The 21314-nt window shown below is 41.8% G+C and overlaps 1 protein-coding gene across 3 annotated transcripts; it reads left to right on the top strand.

Annotated features, from left to right (window-relative positions):
• Positions 1–392: 392 nt before the first annotated feature.
• Positions 393–20386, top strand: TBXT (T-box transcription factor T). Of its 3 annotated transcripts, none has more exons than XM_054987465.1 (8): positions 393–598; positions 2931–3195; positions 5698–5832; positions 7743–7804; positions 7890–7951; positions 11837–12010; positions 18372–18501; positions 20119–20386. In XM_054987465.1, the coding sequence occupies exons 1-8, from the start codon at positions 393–395 to the stop codon at positions 20384–20386; spliced, it is 1302 nt and encodes a 433-aa protein (XP_054843440.1). The 3 variants fall into 3 exon arrangements, with proteins under 3 accessions (XP_054843440.1, XP_054843431.1, XP_054843449.1); XM_054987456.1 differs by having other exon boundaries at positions 11834–12010; XM_054987474.1 differs by lacking the exon at positions 11837–12010.
• The last annotated feature ends 928 nt before the right edge of the window (positions 20387–21314 follow it).

Here is a 21314-nt window from a genome sequence, read left to right as displayed (position 1 = left end):
CCCAGTAGTTGTAATTAACATCACAGGCTTTCCCCCGGGCACCGTTCTGATATGGCCGCAGGGAGCCAATCAGGTGGGCGGGCCGAGCACATCAAAGAGACTAGTCTCCAATCAGGGGAGCCCCCTACCGGTATTGTGATGTCATAAGGAGAATATTTATAGGGGGGAACGTAATTGCTCCCCGCTTGACCAGTTTCAAGTGGCGCTGTCCGGAGAGGTCAAGTGGAATTAACCCATCAGCACCCAACTCTAGAACCCTCCCACTGTGTCTCTGGTTGCTCATCGGAGTAGTATTACCCAGGAAACGTTTTCCAAGGGGGAGATTGTGGGGTGCGATAAACTGGAGACGAATCTTAGTCAGTAAGGGAGCTTGGTGAGGAGAGGAGCAAAGGATGACTTCTCCGGGCACGGACAGTTCAGGCAAGAGCTTGCAGTACCGGGTGGATCATCTGCTGAGCGCCGTAGAGAACGAGCTGCAGGCGGGCAGCGAGAAGGGAGATCCCACCGAGAGAGAGTTGCGAGTCACCCTGGAAGACAGCGAGCTATGGCTACGCTTCAAGGAGCTCACCAACGAGATGATCGTGACTAAGAACGGCAGGTAGGAGAAAGGAAGGCAGGCAGGTTGAGGCGCTAAGGGCCTCAGGGATGCCTGAAGGGGGCCAACTAGCCATCTTCTTTCAAGGGTCTTCCCAGCACACACACACACACATCCCCCTTCACTCCCGCAGTGCTTCAGGTCGCTGCTGGAGGGAATTGCCTCCTATGTACACTGTCGGTGTCATCTCCTGTTGTTTCTTTGGGGCATTGATCCTTAGTGCTACCTTCTAACCAACGGGTCTTTGTGCTACCTGTTTTCTCTTCTGCCCTTTCCCTTACCTTCTCAAGTCTCTCTCTCCCCCCCCCCTCAATGTTTCCTTTTATGGCTGTGTTAGTCCTCAGAAATTCCCACACATCCTCCTAGTCTCTACCTTGGAGATCTGATAGCTGGATGGAAGGACAGAATATAAATCATTAATAAGTAACTTTTCCATCTCTTTCCCTAGTCATCTTCCAGACAGCTCAGATTAATTTTCAGAATCTCTCTGGTAGCCTCCTTCAGTGCCAGAATAATCTATTAATCTTTAAAGTGCCATAGCACTTGTTCTTTTTCTTTCAGTGCATCCCACTGATCAAACTGCTTGTGGTGGCACGTTTCCAAACTCAATTCTGCACGTACATTTTAGGTGGGCACCCTTTTCATGTTTTTGCATATAAATATATATTGCACAGTAAGTTCAACTTTCATCCTTTTAAAACTGAGGCAATTTGTGCTGGATGGAAAAACGGGTCCCCAGATCCAGAAGCAAAAGCAGGAAGCCTTGCACATCAGCTGTTGTATGCATCCTATTCCACTATCAACAAGATTTTAGAGGGTTCAGCAGAAATGGTTTGCTTCTGGTCAAAAGGGAGTCTTAGGCATGTTACACACTAACAAATGTATTATGTTTATGCATAAGTAAATCGTTTAGTCTTTAAGGTGCCACAAGACTCCCTTTTGTTTAGGGAGAGATTAACAAAGCTATCCTACTTGAATTTGCAAAGGTGGGTGGACACTTAGTTTCAGATGGCTAAGTAATCGGCTTCACACTTTTAAAACCCCACATTTTATTTTTTCAATTATCCTGATCACATGGACCTTAGTGCAAATGTACATTATATTCTTATTTGTAAATAGTCTTAGCGATTTGAAGAGAACTTGCTTCCCAGTCAACTTCCTAAAAATTATGGCCTTTAAAAAGTATTGTCTTTAACTCTTCACATCAGTTTGCATTCAGGTGTCTTCTTCCAATTATCAAAGTGATTTCTTCAGTTTTAAATGTTCTCTTCAGTTTTAACTGTGCTTTGCCTTCTTGTGTGTTTACTGACCAAGCCTGTGTTCATCTGTTAAAAGCTAAATTAAGGAACACATGAAGCTGGTTTATACTGAATCAGACTCTTGGTCCATCAAGGTCAGTACTGTCTACTCCAGCAGCAGCTCTCCAAGGGCTCAGGTAGTGTGGTCTTTCACATTGCCTATTATCTGATCATTTTAATTGGAGATGCCAAGGATTGAAACTGGTAACTTCTGCAAGCCAAGCAGATGCTTTATCACCAAGCCACAACCTCTCCTTACAAGGCACAAAGGTCTCCTTTTTCTTGAGTACCAAGAGTAAGATCCTATACAGACTTCTTGCAATTAAATTTCACTGAAATCTGAGCCTTCTATATAAAAAGATAAAGTAAGGACTATAATGCAAACTCCCATTCCTTCAATGGAATTGCAGTCCATCATTTGTGCCCAACGGATTTACACTTCAGAGGTAAGTTCGTAAAGATATTTGAGCCTCACTCCCACTATTGTGGATCTGTAAGAGAGATTGATTTCAGTGGAATTTACTTTCAAGTAAAAAGGTTTACAGTGTAATCCTATGCAGAACCTCTCCAGTCTAAACCCAAAAGGGCTCGGATTGAAGTAACTCTGCATAGGAATGCACTTTCAAAGATCATAGCCGAACCTGACTGAGAAAAAGCTACCTCCAAATTCTATCTCCTAGTGATTTATTTGGGCTTCATATGTGAGTAGGTAGACTTGGTTTCAAGGGTTTTACTTCCAAACGTAAGAGGAAAGCCTGATAAGCGGTGCAGAGAGCTGAACGACCTGACCTTGGGGTGGTTTACTTGGAAGTAAGAACTCCTGAAGCCGGTGAGGCCTACTTTAAGCGTGGCTTTTCATTTCTAGCGGAGCTGTAAGGCAACAGGGCTGGGGGGCCGGCGTGACTTCCCGCGGGAGGGAGGGGGCGCTTGGGCGGCGCGTCTCCCGAGCCTGAGGCCTAGCGAAGACCAGGCCCAGCCTCAGGCGACGCCGGAGGTGCCGCTCGCCCCTCCTCGCTCCTTGCGTCTCGCTCTTGCAGGCGGATGTTCCCGGTGCTGAAGGCAAGCGTGTCCGGGCTCGACCCCAACGCCATGTACTCCTTCTTACTGGACTTCGTGGCCGCCGACAACCACCGCTGGAAGTACGTCAACGGGGAGTGGGTGCCGGGAGGCAAGCCCGAGCCGCAGGCTCCGAGCTGCGTCTACATCCATCCCGACTCGCCCAATTTTGGCGCGCACTGGATGAAGGCGCCCGTCTCCTTCAGCAAGGTCAAACTCACCAATAAGCTCAACGGGGGCGGCCAGGTGAGGAAGGCCCGGGCGGTCACGGCGGGGAGAGGGGAGACTGCCTTCTTGTGTTTACGTGACAGTTCCCAGACTGGCGATGGAAGGTGCCAGCAGACTGCAGCCAGCAGACTGCATGGAGTAGTGGCGAGCGGCTCTTTGCCCAGTAAAGGGAGATTCTCTGTCATTGATCCAGAGCAGTTAGCCGTGTTAGGCTGTAGTCGCAAAATAATAAAGAGTCCAGTAGCACCTTTAAAACTAACCAACTTTACTGTAGCATAAGCTTTCGAGAACCTCAGTTCTCTTCGTCAGATGCATCTGACAGAGAACTGTGGTTCTCGAAAGCTTATGCTACAGTAAAGTTGGTTAGTTTTAAAGGTGCTACTGGACTCTTTACTATTCTCTGTCATTGGACTTCGAGACACAGGCTCTTTCCCCCGTCTCACAGCCCTGTGTGCACACCATTACTTGTATGCATTTGGTTGAAGTAACATTGCTTGACTCTGTGCCATCTGAATTCATTAATTGACTCTGCAGCTGAGAAACTAACATTGACAGAGGTTGTAAGTAAACACAGTAGTCTGAAGCAAAATACAAACACAAAAGCCAGATGTAATTCCATTTATTATATCCACACAGTATAATGCAAGACAGTGTGCATTGTGCAACAAAGGTGTTCCATTTGGCCTGTGTACTTTGGTTTAACTATAACTGTCTTCCTTAAATGGTTTCACATTGCTTTGTTTTACTAGAATTTGAATTCAGCTGTACTTAAGGAATCCCTGTAACTCAACAACAGTCAGGTTGGAGCAATATGTGGCTATGTGCAATGCGTGTGCTACTAGAGTAAGATGCTTTCATTCAGCGCCCAGGTTTATTTTCTACAGGCAGGCTCTTTATGGTACTGGCATCTTTTGGGGGAGCTCTCCTGAGACCTGAGGGGGGAGCACCCTTTTTTAAAACACCCCCCCCCCCCAAACCACTGTGTAATAGGTAGGAGACAAAAGTAGATGTGTAGCACACACACACAGGCACAATAACATTTTTAAAAAGACATTTGTAGCATCTTCCCAGAAGGTAAAATAGGAACAGAGATCTACCACAGGCAGGTATTAGAAAATTGAAACAGTTTATCTTAAATAGGAACAACACACTTATCAATCTGCCTTGTAATTGTGAGGGGGAAAGGTGGAATGAAACAGGCAGCAGATTTTGGGGGCAGTTGTTCAATTATATAATGTGTTATAACACTTGAAATTATAACAGTGCAGGGCTAAGTCAGCCATGAGTGAAGCTTCATTCTGGATGTGGTTTAAAGCCTTGTATCAATGGTAGATACTTTCTGTCCTCTGCTATAGCGTTAAATTAGATAAAGGGAAACTTCCCAAAGGGGAAAAAGGTCCCATTGAAATGCAGAGATTTTGTGCAACAGTCACTCATTCCAAGTATATCACTGGTGCTCATTCTACTAGTGTCTGGTCTGCCATTTGGACAGCATTGATCAGTCTTTATGTGACTTGTAGGTATCAGGTAGATGACATTCAGCAATCCTCCCTGTTTATGTGAGGAGCTACTTTCAGAGAGAACAAGTTACCTTTTCTTGGTGTCTGTCAGATTTTTGAAGCTTTGGAATAGATGCTGAATAGCTAGAAAACACATATTTAATTCAAAGACATTTTCATATGACTTAAATTGTGCTATTGTAGGGTTGTACCTAGTACTGCCACCACGTGGGAAGATACAACAGCACTTGTGAGGTAAAAGACATGTGAGATTGCCTTAAGTGAATATCTGTGTGGCTGCTGCCTGCCTCTTCTTTGGGCAATGTAGAATGCACTAGGAAATGTGGAATCTGCCCTGCAAAGAGGCAGGTGTATTTCCCCATGTTACTTCTGATGATCAGCATTTGGGCAAATGGCTTATGTGCTATTTTAACTTTTAAAAACATCCTGTCTTATGGGGAAAAATAGACATTTTGATCCCATGTAAAGGCAGATGCTTCTAAGACCATTGATCTTAATTGAGAGTGATAGGGAAGTGTTTGAAAAGGTTGTGTCCTAGGACAGGGCATCTTGGTAAGCCATTCTAGTGGCAGCTTGTCAAAATTTAGAAATGTTTAACCAAGCCATTGTTTTTGCCATCACATTGTGGTGTCAACTAAAGTAAATGGGATGCTCTTGCTAAACTTTATGTAGGAAAATTTTGGATTTGGTTCTTTGGGTCATAATCCCACTTTCAGATTTAAATTGTTAGGTGATAGATAATCCTGTTTATGGTGTGTTACTATATATTATGCAGTGGCAGGATCTAAAATTATGTATTTGTTCAGACAATAGATGCAGTGCACCAATTGAGTTATTTGGCTCTTCTGATCGTTGTTTGTTTGTTAGGTTTGAGTAGTCTAATGTCTGGTTTCTTTATCTTCCTCTAGAAAGCACCACCACTGAAGTTTTTCTGGTGTTGTGATATCAGAAATTTTATACTGCTGTGTAAAATACTTACTTTTGTTTATCTTTATAACAGATCATGTTGAATTCCTTGCACAAATATGAGCCTAGGATTCATATAGTGAGAGTTGGTGGCCCTCAGCGGATGATCACCAGCCACTCTTTCCCGGAGACTCAGTTTATAGCTGTGACAGCTTACCAAAATGAAGAGGTAGGCTCAAAGTGGGGGGTGGACCTGCATGGAGTTTCTTTCTTTGAAACAACAAAGGGCTAATTCTTGAAGTAGTTCCTGAATGCGTTGAATATGGAGGCATTTTGGCTGTTTGGGAGAACTTAAAATAATACCAGAAAAACGATATAACAATTGTTCACTTCCACTGAGGACTGGACAAAAAAAGCAAGGGAAGACAGATGCATATTGAACATTGTGTGAAATGTCCTAAGTATAAGAAGACCCCAGAAATAAGCTGCCATGGGAGCTTTGTGTAATTTCCTTCTTTGGAGGTTTTGGATAAGCTTTTGACAGCGATATTTATAAAAGCTACTTGGGGGCAAAGAAGGTTGGATTAAATGATTTGTTGTGTCCATACAGCTATAATTATATGCAACATCATTATTATATTCCAGACTTCTAGTGTCTAGTTAAACGTGAAAAACAGTCTGGAATTTTTGCATTTTTGTGCCATGCAAGCTGGTTTTGGTTCTTTTTTTAATAAGTTTTGGTTCTTTTTTTAATAAGATTTTTTGTCACTGGCTAAATGCATAGCCCGACAGAATGGTTCATGAGTCATTTCCCCTTTATTCTATATTAATTACATTACTCTGCTTTATTTTCCAAAGTTATTTACAAGGACAGGCACACCAAACATAGGAGGGAGTGTGTGTGTGTGTGTGTGTGTGTTACGTGCTATCATGTTGCCTCTGTCCCATGGTGATCCTATGAATGAAAGACCTCCAGAACTTCCTATCATGAATAGACTTGCTCAGATCCTGCAAACTGGAGAAAGTGGCTTTTATTGAGTCAAGCCCTCTTGTTTTAGGTCTTCCTCTTTTCCTACTGCCTTCTACTTTTCCTAGGATTACTGACTTTTCCAGAGAATCTTGTCTTCTTATGATGTGACCAAAGTATGATAGCCTTAGTTTTGTCATTTTAGCTTTTAGGAAGGATACTGGCTTGATTTGATCTAGTACACACTTATTTGTCTTTTTGGCCATCCATAGTATCTGCAAAACTCTCCTCCAGAATCACATTTCAAATGAATCAATTTTCTTCCTGTCAGCGTTCTTCACTGTCCAACTTTCACATCCATTCATAGTAATGGGGAATACTATAATTTGGATTATCTTGCTCTTGGTTCCCAGAGAGACATCTTTAAGGATATTTAAGGTATATGTATTCAACTCTAATTTACTTAGAATTTTTATATCCCACAAAACTTCTCAAAATGTGGCTTTCAAGCTGGCTAAAGACCCTTTCTATTTCCAGAACTGCATACATGACAAATGCCAATTAATAACATTACCATATGGGTTAGTATTAGTTTTAATGCTCTATTAGAAACCTCAGACCAAAGAGCTGACTAGTTTTCCATTAATTCTTGACCCAAAAGCATTTCATATTTTTAATATGGGAAGTTTAGCTGTTTTTGCATTTCTTTCAATAGCAACTGTTAAAGATGTGATGCAAGTCATTTGCTGACAAGTTCTGTGATTTTTTTTCTGTTAGTTCAGAAGATGTTAATCTGTCAGACAACTTTGTTTATAAAGTGACCATGATATTCTGATTAAGGAATTCATTGCTGAATTCTATTATCCCTTTTGTTTTATCCAGAAACCTGAAACTTTTTATAACTGTTTGGAGTGTATTTCCCCCATCCCTTCATGAACTTCCTTAATAGGATAATAAAACTAGGCCACTAAGTTGGACCAAGGAGGCTGGTTGTAGTGAGAGAATTATTTCAAAGAGTGGTATTGCAGTTTGAGCAGTTTAGGCGCTCTGTTCTGGGCCATTTTCCCACTAGGATCAGTTGTAAAACTTTCAGTGAAATTGAAAGAAAAGTTGCTTTATTGTTTTCATGAAAAATGAGTAAAATGACATTTGGACTTTTCTTTTCTTTTTAGATAACGGCTTTAAAAATTAAGTATAACCCCTTTGCAAAAGCTTTTCTTGATGCAAAAGAAAGGTGAGAGCTGTCAGCTGCATTTACAAAATACATTTGTCTTCTGTTATCTAATCTTTTGCCTAACAGATTGTGATTTCTTTGACAGAAGTGATCACAAAGACATGATGGATGAAGTGGGAGATGGTCAACAGTCAGGTTATCCCCAATGTATGTTTACGTAATTCTCCTTATGATTACTTTAATGTATGATCAATGTTACCTGTGCTTGGCTGGGGTGCTTCCCTCTGGATCCAGGGGTATATATGTGAGCTTAATGCAGATATAAGTGTGGGCTTGCAAATACGCCCTTTTTGACATTAGCATAGCATAGAGGTGATTTTAAAAATCTTTGGTAGCAGTTTGTTATATTATACATTTTTTTCTAACTGTAAACCGGTTTAATCACCAAGGTTAATACTTTATTTTTAAACTTCTGCATTCTGATTTGAAGATCCTTGAGTCCGAGGCCCCTTTTGCACTTACCCTTTAAAGCGCTATTTCTGAGCAATTGTGGCGATCGCAATGGTTTTGACTTGGTACCCTCTCTTTTCACACATTCTGCAGCAGTTTTGATTTGGCGTGTTGTGATTCCTTTCAGACCCAACAAACAAGGGAAAAGTCTCCATATAATAGGACAAATGAACCAAAAGGAGGGAACCTCCAAGGAGACCAGAAACAATCTAATCTGATTGTATAATTATTATCAAAGTGCAAGTGCTCAAGTGTAATATAATTAAAGTGCAATCATCAACCCAAAGATGAGATGAGACCCAAAGAGTTGGGTCTTCTTCGTCATCTTCAATCTTTGTCATTGGCCAATATTCATTGCATCTCTCATCAATTGTTCAAGTTAATGCATTGGTAGAAATCCATGTCTCTGACCTTGAATGACTGATGAGAGATGCAATAAATATTGGCCAATGACGAAGATTTTCGAAACAGGCAATTTTCATAGCTGGCAGGCCCGTTGCCAATTCTTTGGGTTTCATCTGCTCTACTGATAATACATTGGATGGGGCGAGAATCCACTGCGGCGTCTTCTTCACTACTGCAAAGGAAAAAGAAAAGATAAAGATTACTTGGACTTATATGAACTGTAGGACTTGCCTTTCATATGGACTTACCTTGCATTGGATTTTGATTAGTTGCTACCCTGATTGAATGTGATCAATACTGCATGTATAATGTTGATGATTGCACTTTAATTATATTACACTTGAGCACTTGCACTTTGATAATAATTATACAGTCAGATTAGATTGTTTCTAGTCTCTTTGGAGGTTCCCTCCTTTTGGTTCATTTATTCCTTTCAGACTGCCAGGAAGCCTCCGTTTAGTTTCAGACTTTCAGGGTATCATAGCGCACATCACCATTTTTAAAAAACGTTTTAACTTTGAGCATACGTGGAGAGGTGTGTGACTGGCCCCCTGCTTTGCACGGCCGGGGCCGGGGGAGCCTGGAGCAGACGTTCTTGGGTTCTTTTCACTAGAGCAATTGTGGTTCTCTTGCTCCTTCCCTTCAATGTTCACAATACTTTGTTTGTAAAGTCTGAGCTCGCTCAAAAGTGCATCCAGGATGAAAGAAAATGCCTCTCTCACTCGCTCTTTCGCCCCTTGCTGCTTCTTAATAGAGATCGCCAAGTCCAGCCTGAGCCTCTGGCTTCCCCCTGCAATTCTGTTTCTGGAGTTTGGTTAGAGCAGGCTGGGAGGGCTGCAGAGCAGGAGAGCGGCTGCCCCAGCTGAGCCCCAGCTCACAGCCACAGCACTGGGCTGACTCCTGCTCTGCTTGCTTGGGATGGCTATAGAGCAGTAGAGCGGCCGCCCCAGCTGAGTTGCAACTCACAGCGAGGCGCTGGGCTCTGCTCGGTTCAGGGAGAGCTCTAGCCCGTGGAGCAGGTGAGTGCTGGGTTGAACTGCATGGTGGAGGGGGGGGATTTTCTGTGGAGCAGGTAAATGCCAGCCCTGGCTCAGGTGAAATGTAGGAGCTGCTGCTTTGCACTCGCCTGCTTTGCAGACGCGGTGTTGAGCCAACCTCCACTCTGGTTGCCCAGAAGGGCTGCAGAGTGGTGCCCACTCAGCCATGACCGAGCCCTCCCCATGAGGCACAGGGAGGTGGGGCAGCACCCTGTGAGGACCCAGAGGAAAGAAGCCAAGGAAGAAGCAGCCTTATGACCCTTGGCTTGCTTTACTGAAAAAAAATGGCAGGGAATTCAGAGAGCTGAGTTGGGCAGGAGTGGTTAATTCCACACAGACCAATCAACAACCAAGGAAGGAGAAAGGGGGGAGAAGATATGTAAAAAGACAAAAGAAGAGTTCATACTGACATTAATTAGGCCAAGTGCGACTGGGCAATGGATGCAAAGTAAAAGTCGCATTATATTCGCAAGGAGAAAAATTGGAGATGTCACGGACAAAGAATGGAGCAGCATGTCATGACTAGCTTTGAAGTGTGAAAACTGAGGAAACATGGGATGCAAAAAAGGTGCAGAGATGATTAAAAGACCGAGAGTGAAAGGGGCCCAAGTTTCCTACTTCCCACTGCAGAACAAGAGGAGGAATGAAATTCTGCACTGTTTCCCCAAAATATATACCAAGGGAGAAAGGGGTGGGGTGCTTCATGAAGGCAAGCCTTCTCATGGATCCCTAGGTATTGTATCATTAAAGAGTGTAATGTATTTTTATGATTTGTCATTCTTTGATCAATAGTACAATTTCCATATTTTGTGGGAGGCCTTTGTGGGAAGGCATCTTCTCACTGAAGTCAGCAGCAAAATACTGATTGCCTTTAATGGCTCTGGTCAACTCCCACAATGATCTATGTGTAAAGCTGACCTTGTGTGTGTCTCAGATAAACAGTCATATCTGATCCCTAAACAGAGTGAAGTGTATTGTTCAGTTTTACAGTACCAAATAAGTAAACGTGAAGAGTAGGAGAATAATTCAGCAGATTTTTGAAACAGCCCGACTAGGTCTTTTCCAGAGTTTAAGTGTTACTGACAATGGTGCAAAGTTCTGAAATATTGTAAGAACACAATTGTTTTAACCAAAAGTAAATAGATTATTTTCAGTACAGTACTGTTCAACCTCCATTTCCAAAGTTCACACGTGATTACACAGATTAATACTATTTGTTCACATTTTGTCTTTTCATATTTCTGATTACTGGAATATTTTTAATATCTGTCCTCTTTTACCTTCCCAAGTCTGAAGGAAATAAGAGGTTTTACTGTGTGTTATATATTGAAAATTTCAATTTTTGTGTGGGAGAAAAAGTACCATGACATGGCAATGTCATCAAATACAGCCGCCCTGTGCCAGCTTTTCCCTTTTCTCCTTTGTAAGTTATAAGAACACCCATCTCCATTTTTTTACAGGGAAGTTCACAACTTGTATTAGGTAAGGACAGGAATAATGTTCACAAGACATTGAGAAAAAATAGTACGTAGCATTTATATAAATCCAGTGTCCAAAGTGTTTCTCGTGCATTTAATTATTTTGTAATCCGTACAGTTACAACCTGGAAGGGGCTGGTTTTGATCAGGATATTGGCAAAGGAGAAAATAGCTAAAAACACCAACAAAACTTGCTTTTCCAACACCGCAATCCCAATCCAAATCTAGCCCCTTCACAGCTGCAATTTAGACTACAGATGTCTGCTGTACTTTGGCCTTTTGTGGATTCATGGGAGGGGTAATAATTGAACTGATGACCTTGTGATCCCAGCTCATCCCAATAGCTGCTACATTAAAAAAATGCTCTGAGTTACTAACCCTATCTTGCAGGGCTATTTTTATGATTAAATATTTTATGATTAAAATATAATGTAAGTGGAACACTTCTAAAATTTCAAAATGCTATACAAGCACAAAGTATTCCTTAATATGGGGGTGGCAGGAGACCTTGACACAGCGGTTTCTTTTTATGTTCCTCCCTATCTAGTGTTACCTAATAAGATGTGCAAAGGGCTTAGTATCGTCTTAGATATATAGCGCTACAATGTACTGGTATAGTGAAATATTTTTCCTTTTCCCCTCTACTCACCTTCTTATAGTAGGTGGTTGGCTGATTCCTGGAACTGGTACACTGTGTCCTCCTGCCAACCCTCACTCTCAGTTTGGAGCATCTCTGTCGCTCTCACCTGCTCACAGTTGTGAAAGGTACTCATCACTGAGGAATCACCGTCCAGCTCCTTACCCAAATCCCTATGCTCACAGGAACAGTTCTCCAAGTAAGTGGTTCTTACTGCCCTGTGGCTGTTTGCTTACATGGGGAATGAATTAGTGGATCAAATTCAGAGTGTGAATGTTGAGGCTGTGTCCAAATCTGATCTTTGGAGGCTTAATATTATGATGACTGCTGATAGGAAACAGTGAAATGATTGCCGTATGAACCCCACACCAGGAATGTGTTAGACTGGATATGGTTGTGATGTCTTTGCTGTAGAATTTTGAGCATCACTTTGCTTGTGTGGGACATAAATGTGATGGTCCAATAGTTGCTGCACTCTTTGGCATCCCCTTTTTTGGAATTGGAATGTAGACTGAGCGTTTCCAGTCTGTAGGCCATTGTTTTGTTTTCCGTATTTGTTGACTCTGGGCCACTGTTTTGGTTTCCATATTTGTTGACATATTCTTATTAAGATTTTGATGGACTCAGTTTCCATAGCTTGAAATAGCTCTACTGGTATTCCATCTACTCCTGGTGATTTGTTTCTCCAAACTGATTTGAGTGCAGCTTGCTCTAGTAAGAGATGATCAAAAGTGGTTTACCAATTTCCAGTTGGCAAAGATGTCAGACAAGGATGTATATTATCTCCCTATCTGTTCAAGCTATATGCAGAACATATCATAAGGAAACCTGGATTAGATTTAGAAGAAGGTGGATTGAAAATTGGTAGAAAGAACATGAACAATTTGAGATATACAAATGATACCATGGTGCCGGCAGAAAATAGTGAAGACTTGAAATGAATACTGAAGAAGGTTAAAGAAGAAAGTGCTAAAGCAGGATTACAGCTGAACATCAAGACGACAAAAGTAATTACTGAGAAATTTAAGGTTGATAATGAAGAAAATGAAATTGTTAAAAAGATTTTCTATTCCATGGCTCAATCATCAACCAAAAAGGAGACTGCAACTAAGAAATCAGAAGAAGATTGACACTTGGAAGAGCAGCCATGAGAGAACTAGAAAAAATTCTTAAGGATAAGGATGTCTTTCAGGGGACCAAGATCAAGATAATCCAAACAATGGTATTCCCATTACTATGTATGGATGTAAAAGCCAGACAATGAAGAAAGCTGACAGGAAGAAAACTGATTAATTTGAAATGTGATGCTGAGGAGGAGAGTTTTGCTGCTACCATGGATGTCCAAAAAGAGAAATAAGTAGGTTCTAGATCAAATCTAGCCTGAATTCTCTCTAGAAGCTAAAATGATGAAACTCAGGCTACTGTACTTCGGTCACCTCATGAGAAGTTGAGGGCAGTAGGAAAATAGGAGGACCTCAAATGAGATGGCTTGACTCAAAAAAGGAAGCCATGCCCTGTAGTTTGCATGGCTGTTAATGACAGGATGGTTTGGAGGTCTTTCATTCATAGGGTCATCATACATCGAAAATGACTTAATGGCACCCCTCCCCCTAGAATTTAATGCAACTTTGAGTATAGGATCTAAAACAGATCTGCACGACATAAGGCCTGTGTGCTGATTGCACCCCCCTCCCTTCCTGTGTTTGGAATTTGTGGCTGTCTAGGGGACTTCCAAGTATGTATTCAGGCCTTTCCCCTTTCTTTATGGGAACATCTAAGGCTTGTCCAAGTCCATCAAAAGTTATGGTGGGAGTGAGAGAATAATTGTGTTTGCATTGCTTCTCTCCCTGAATTCAGCAGTGTGTGGCGGAGTTGACACTAATTTTCCAGCCTGTTAACAGCCAGCTTGCTTCAGGCTTCACCTATACCTGAGGGTTCCCCTACCAGAGCGCATAAAACTGACTAATTATATTTTTATATAAAGACACGGTGTTGTGTCTCTTTAAAAATAGTTAAATTATAATGAAATATGTATTTAAGGCAAATATAAAACTAATTGCAACCATTTCTCAAACGGATTTGTGGTAAAAGCTGATTTGCTATACTGAAACAGGGTTGAGGGGGAGGCTGCTATCTGAGGTTAAGCATTAGAAATCATGTTTTTTAGTTGGTGTTAGCTTCCTACTGGCCCCAAGGGCTGTGCAGTAAAAAATATTGAAGAAGGCTGAGAACTGGGGTTGCAGAGAAATCTATTGGGAGGGAGAGTGAGAGAGTGCCCTAACAAAAGTGGTGACACAGAGTGTCTATGGGTGTAGTGAGTGGGGGAAAAAAGGATTAATGTGAGCTGTAAGGTATACATTTTCTAAATACATGAAAAGCTAAGAGATTAGAATGCAGGAAGACCTGCAGTATAAGAAAAAGATAGTAACAGCTGGGTATACAGAGAGAAAAGGAGTTGAACAGAGAATCGTTTTTTTAAAAAAGTGCATAATACTGCAGCAGTTGCTTTCCCATCATTAGCACAGTGCTAGGGTTCTCTTGGGTTAGTAAAAATATAATAGTAGCCTTTGGTGTGACTTATTGTGCACCCTGGTCTCAAAGTAAAAAGAAACAATTTCTGTGAAAATAATCTTATGAATGAAGTTATGAATAAACCAGATTTTTTAGCCCTACCGTTTGAGCCTGTTAACATAAGCAAATAGTAGAATTCTTGTCCACACTGGGCACAATCCAGCAAATATCACTGAAAATCTGCTCCATGGAATGATAGAATGGGACTTATGTGACTAAGTTTTGCAGGATTATTTGTACCCTGTATCTGTATAGTGTTTATCCTCTGGCCTTCTGTCTAAGCATTATGATTGAGAGGAAGAGAGCATTTACCCCTGGTATATTTTCATCTGCTTCTTAGATGCCTATGTACTGCCCATAAGAGGTTGTCTAAATGCTGCTGTTACCTATCGGCACAACAGGCCATTTGTTCTTTGCTTACAATTTTTAATAATACCATTGCCTTTATTTATCTGTTGCCCTGCTCCAAGTGAGATGCATCTTTGGAGCCATGATTCCTCTTGTAGATCTTCCACATTCAGTGCCTTTTGGCTCACACATGACATCCCTGTTTAGAGGTGTGTATATTTCAAAACAAACGAGTCACGTTATTTTAATGGTACTGACTTCTTTGGAGTGGCTAGAGGTTGAATTCAAGCATCTTGATGCTGAACTATCTTTTTGGAGAGTGTTTGTAACTGCTGTTCTGGATTGGAAATAATAATTATGTCATCAAGGCTAAGTGGAAGAGACGATAGAGTTCCTTTACTGGAACAGGTCTTGCTGTCTCCAGGTAGAACTTGAGATGCAAAGCAGATAGGACAATAGCTAGAGGGTCAAAACAGCATCTCTGTTCACTTATTTTCATGGTCCTTCAAAAAGGGACTCTCATGGATGAGTTTTATAGTTGGAAAGAATACCTTGGATTATCTTGACATTAAAATGTGAATATTTTATACTCATTCTGCCACTTCCCATCAAGAATATGCTATACTTTCTAAAATAAGTAGGTAGAAATATTTTAAATGGCTTGATCATCAGATCTGCTCTGCCACCAACATGCTTAGGGTAGGACTACTGAAGCCAACACCAGTTCAGTATCTTAAGCTATAATTTTGTGTTGATATTGAGGTGTGTTTTGCTAGTTTTTTGAGGCAAGTATTCTGATGCCAGTGTTTGTTTAGGAAGGGGAAGTGGTTGAAGAAGTGCAGTAAGACTAATAAATGGTCTCTTTGTAGTTACTTAGCTGTGCCTGCAACCAAAATACCATAGAGATGAACAATTTCCTTTCATATTTTCATGTACAATTGAAATATCTGCATGCATTTTAAAAGACAGGTCATGGCAACCCAACTTGTTCTGATAACACTGTTGGCGATTTTTTTCTCTCCAACAAGTCGGATATCTTTCTCTTTCCCCAAGGTGGGGAAGGGTAGGGGGCAGGATAGGAATCACATGGTAAACAGCATCGCTCTTTCTTATCTCTTGACTCACATCCCCCATTTCTCATGACTCATGCCTGTCTGTCTATAATTAAAAATCATTTTTGAAACTTGATTTGGAGAGAGCTTGCACTCCATACACAGGCTTGAGTAATGGAGTCACCAGTGCTGTGCCAGGAATTTTAAAATGGGAAATGCTCAGATTAAAAGTAAGCTAACATGCCTGTTGGAGCTAATTAAAGCCCTGAGAAGGACATCTGGTCCCATCCTCAGATGACTGTACCTTCTCAAAAACATGAGGCAGGGATTTCATGTTTGAGTACTCTTTCATATTAGCATTTTTCTGTATGACCAAAGACCAGGAAAGCAGTGTCAGGCTTCTCCCAGAATGAAGTGGTACTGACTTGCAGTTCTCTACATGCATATGTCTATTGTGCCTGCTTGCTTATTGAATTAACCGCGAGGGTAAACATTATTGACTTAGATCCAGATAAGAGAACGTCACTTTTTCTGAAGATTAGTAGTTCAGGGTTTTCTTTGTTTGTTCTTCTTCCCTTTTCTTTAAACTGGATCTTTTTTTTTTTTTTTAAATAATTTTTTATTTTCAATATCTAACATACAACTACTACATACATACATACCCTACAGAACAGTAACTACAAAAGACTACAATAACACAAGGGATAGGAAAGAGGAGAGAAAAAAGAGAGAGGGAGGGAGGGGTGGAAAAAAGGGGAAGGTACCCTACAAACACTAAACACTAAACACTACATTTCTGTTTTCCCTTCATACTGCCATTATTCAAAAGTTAAAGCTTTATATTATATTGATGGAGTGGTTGACCTTACTAAATGCAAATTACAATTTAATTTCAAGTTAAATTTTTCTTCCCCTCCTGGGTCCCGGACGGAGTTCTCTCTGCGCAACTGCAGCCGCAGTGCTCGTTTCCTCCCCCTCCCCCTCAGACTTCTCCTTTTCGTCTTGCTTGGTGCACTGGAATTCTGGGTTCCTGTCCTCAAAATCCCTTAGTTGATCTTCTGATAATATCTTAAAGGCTTGATCTTTATGGGTGAACCAGATTCCTTCCGGAAATAACCATTTGTACTTTATTCCACGTTCTCTCAGAAGAGCTGCGAACTTTTTATACTTAAAACGTCTTTTCCGGACTAGAAATGGGACGTCTTTCAATATCTTAATTTTGTTGCCCAAGAAGTCCAAATCCGCATTGTATGAATTATATAGGATAGTGTCCCGGATCCTCTTAGATGAAAAATCGATGATGATCTCGCGCGGCAACTGACGCTTCATTGCATACTTTGAAGTAGCCCGACGGGCTTCCAAAATGGCGCTTTTAACTTCTTCTTTAGTTGCCCTCGCGGGTGTCGCCAATAGTTCCGAGACAAGACCCCGTAAGTCCTCGTTTTCCTCCTCTTTCACATTCTGGAGGCGCAAAATTGTCTGTGTTCGTTCCACTTGTAGCCCGATCAACTGATTCTCCACCAGTTTAAGCTCTTTATTCGTAGCCTTCACGAGTGACGCACTTTCCCGAGCAGACTTCTCTGCCCCCCCCCCCGCTGCTTCCTTGATGGTTTTCACTTCGCTCTCAATTAAGCCCACCCTTTGATCTGTTTCATTCAGCTTGTCAACAAAGGGTTTTATAGCTTCACCAACCGCCCTCCGTACAATTTCCTCCAGCGATTCTCCCTTTAAGGCAGCCGAAACTGACTTGCCAAGGGCAGGACTTTGTTTTTTTGTTGCCATTTGGGGGGGGGGGGGCGCCAACCAAATTTTGAGACTCAGCAAAGGGGAAGAGTGAGCCTTCTTAGCTTCAGATCTCACCTCTCCTTCACGTACGCTTGTAATAACAGAAGGAATTCGCTTACTTGTAGGCTCTCGCCTAGTTCTGCTCTTTGCCGTTTCTCATGGCCCGGCAGCACTCGAGGCGCCGCGCACGTCCGCCGGCCTCCGTAGGGACAAACGGGCAATTAACCCCCCGCATTGATTCCAGGGGGCTCTTCCCGCAGCGTCCCGGACCCAGCCTCCCTCACTGGGAGTTTTGGGGGCTAATCTTCACAGATCAGCCGCCCGGACAGGGTGCCCGGCCGCTTCCTCTCGAGCCAGCGAAGAGGAGCGTCCGACATGGCGGAGAAAACGAAACCGAATCTCTTTAAACTGGATCTTGAGCAGAGCTTTGTTCTGACTCTAGAGCAGTCACTCCTTTGTCTTCTAAAATTTGTAATAAGGTAGCGGAGGGAGGTGGAACTGAGGATGAATGACAGGGGGATATATGTTAATTCAAGTGGCATATACTTAGGCTTATTTTCAGTGGGATGGGGGGGGGAAGGAGCTTTATGAAAAAGGGGCTTCATGAAAAAAGGTTGACTTGAAAGAAATGTTTGAAGAAAGTGAGAGTGTGGTGTCAGACTGGTGTTCCAAAAGGCAGTTCTAGGCATCAGGAGCAGCAATAGAGAAAGGGTGGAGTCTGAGTTATTTTCAGTTCTCGAGAACTTTATTTCTGCACAGGAAAAAGAGACTGTTCTTTTCATGAATACTTGTCTTTTACAGCAGCCTACGGTGACAATTCTTCAGCCTGCCTTTCTGTGCTCCAATCCCATGACAACTGGTCCACTTTAGGAGTTCCACCTCCAACAAGTATGCTGCCCATGAGTCACAGCACCGGCCCGCCAACTAGTTCCAGGTAGGCTTTATTCTGTAGACAAGAATCCTCCCAGATCTCCATAAACTGAAGTGTGGCTGTTGAAAGGAATTCATTGTCAAAAGGCAGAGGCTCCTAGAAACCCAAGATTAGGACAAGCTAGATGAAAATTAACTTTGGGCATCCTGTGGCATCTTGTTTTATGCAAGGGGGGTATATTTATGACATCCCAACCAGTTGCATGCAAATAGGCACTTTCACTCTATTCACTTATAGTGAAAGAAATGTTGTGGCAGTTAGGAAAACAAAAGAGGGAAAGAAATTCCTCCACACCTCAGACTCCAAGGGTATGAAGTAAAGGAGGGAGGAGCTGCATCTCTCTTGAGATAGTGCCCAGTTAGTCTAAACCCCTGAAGTTCTGTTACCCATGCAATGGTCACTAGATTAAGTTAACTTTATGTAATGGAAATACACTGGGATACTGTTGCAGTGTTATGGGGAAGATTGCAGTTAGGACAGTAAAAATACTGCTGGCTACCAGTAGTGAGGACTGGGAAAGTGGCCACCTACACAGGTTGCTTGCCCCACTTTGGGTGCTATTGGGAAGGTGTTTTTTTTCCTGCTTGCCTTCAGCATTGTGGTATTTCCCCTGTATTTCTGTGACCTTTTCCATACTTGCTTTGTTCCAGAGTTTTGGGGAAGATCATAGCAAAGCTAGAGTGGTGCTAGTGTGGATGGAAAAGTCCAGATCTTCCTGTTCATGTACACATTGGTGCCATTTTCCCTGATTCAGTCCTTTCTGGTGGCTATTTTCGTCCACCACCCTCTGTTTGTGTGTGGGAGTTCATTAAAAAAAACAGAAATTGACACTGTTATACTATTACCCTTCTCAGAGTTCTCCAGATTCGTAGATTTCATTTTTTAAAAGTTGCTTCAGAAATATGTCTTCCCTGTTATATCTCTGCAACAAATATATAACATTACGCTATAACAGTAGTGTTATGTGTGGTAGGGTGTGTGAATGGCCACCCCTGGGGACTGCGACAGGGAAAATGCAAGGAAGCATGCCATGTAGGAAGCCCTGTTGACACTGCATTGTATTGCCAGCTGCAGCTGCAACATGGAGGCTGCATAAGCCCATCCCCATGTTGAAATTGCCAACATTTCAACTCATGAGAGCAGCCAAATACAGACCTTTGATACTCTATGGGTATTACAAGCAGGCTTCTACAGAAATCGTGCTTTGTGAAGTTCCACATTCTATCAGTGTTTTGTGAGACAAAATAAATTTGTGTCATTAGATAGAAATAGTGTCCCATATAAGGTATAGAATTGGGGTTTATTAATAATATACATTTATAATTTTGTCTGTATCTATGATGCTTTATTGAATAAGACAAAATCCTGCCAAAGAGTTTATATAATATTTTAAGACAAGTCCTTTGTAATCTCACTTGTTGTCCCAACAGCTCTCTGATTTCCCCCTCTCCCTCACTTTTGTTAGCAGAGCATGGAGGCTCAGATGCTAACTTGCTCGAAGTTACATCTTTGGCTAGAGAGAGATTTGTCTTTATACTCCCCAGTCTTTTTTGTGCTGGATGGGTACTCTGTCCCAAATACATTTTTGCATTCTAAAACCTGCTTTTCTTTCTTTTACAGCCAGTATCCCAACTTGTGGTCTGTGAGCAACAGCACCATCTCCCCTGTTTCTCAATCAGGTGGGATGTCTAATGGGATAGGATCTCAGTTTCTGCGAGGTTCTACAACCCACTACCCCACCCTACCTCATTCAGTCACCACCACTTCCTCCGGCTCTCCACTGTATGACAGTGGAACATCTACAGACATTGCTGACAATCAGTACGACACATCTGTGCATGCTAGACTTGCATCCACATGGACTCCAGTCACAACTCCTTCTATGTAGGCCAAAGACTTTCTCACTGCTCTAAACTGGGAATTTAAGTAATTTAGAGGGCAATAGAAGGAGGTTAAGGCATGAAGCAGATTCATGGCAAAAGAGCTGCAGAACTGCACTAACTTCTTTATGCTCCTTTCAGTATTAGAGTGTATCATTAGTGGCACAGTCACCTTATGAGATGGCTAGACAATTTGTTTGATACACTGGGAATGGCAGCAGGAGGTAGATGGGTGGGGGTGATGCATGGTGCCATTGAATACAGGACCTGCAAAAATGCATACCTTCCTATCAATGAAACATATTTTGACTGTGCTTTTTCCAAAAAGTATGTATCAAACCAAGTTTAAGACAGGTTGAAGCAAAGAGGTGTGATATAGAAAATGGTGGATTTGGGGATGACATTGCATGGATACTCAAAAAAGGGTTAGTCTAATTTGGATGCCAAACCAGATCAAAACTCATGTATGGAAGTAGCCACACGTAAATGTGTGAACTTGTTTTTTGGGGTTTTTTTTTTTAAAAAAAGATATTGTGGACACAATCTGATGGATTTCTGTGATGGCTGTTCAGTCATACAAGCCATCACTTGCATGTTCATCACCTGATGACTGCAACATCATGTATGAACTCTCATTGTGATTATTTTTTTTTTAACCTAATATGGTTTCAGTTTGCACATTTTTATGTATAATCAGAGTCAACCTTTTCCAGCCCTGGTTGTTCTAGGCTTGCAATTAATGGGTTAGACGAATAGCTTATCATGAGTATAAATTGTAGTTTCTTTCATGCTTAACAACCCAATATTTTGACTGGTGTACAAAACTGGGACTTAAACTTGTGATGGTTGATGCTACAGATGACACTTTAACCACATATTCTGGGGGGAAAGGATCTTGTCCCATAAGGAGTGGCTATGTGAACGGTTCTAAACTAA

The sequence above is a fragment of the Eublepharis macularius genome, chromosome 1, assembly GCF_028583425.1.
Source record: "Eublepharis macularius isolate TG4126 chromosome 1, MPM_Emac_v1.0, whole genome shotgun sequence".
NCBI lineage: Eukaryota > Metazoa > Chordata > Lepidosauria > Squamata > Eublepharidae > Eublepharis > Eublepharis macularius.
This window is presented reverse-complemented; position numbering and strand designations above follow the sequence as displayed.

Coding starts and splice junctions, on each gene's coding strand:
- TBXT (XM_054987456.1), top strand. CDS start 393: ATGACTTCTCCGGGCACGGACAGTTCAGGCAAGAGCTTGCAGTACCGG. Junction 599..2,930: donor ATCGTGACTAAGAACGGCAG/GTAGGAGAAAGG, acceptor TCGCTCTTGCAG/GCGGATGTTCCCGGTGCTGA. Junction 7,805..7,889: donor TTTCTTGATGCAAAAGAAAG/GTGAGAGCTGTC, acceptor TTTCTTTGACAG/AAGTGATCACAAAGACATGA.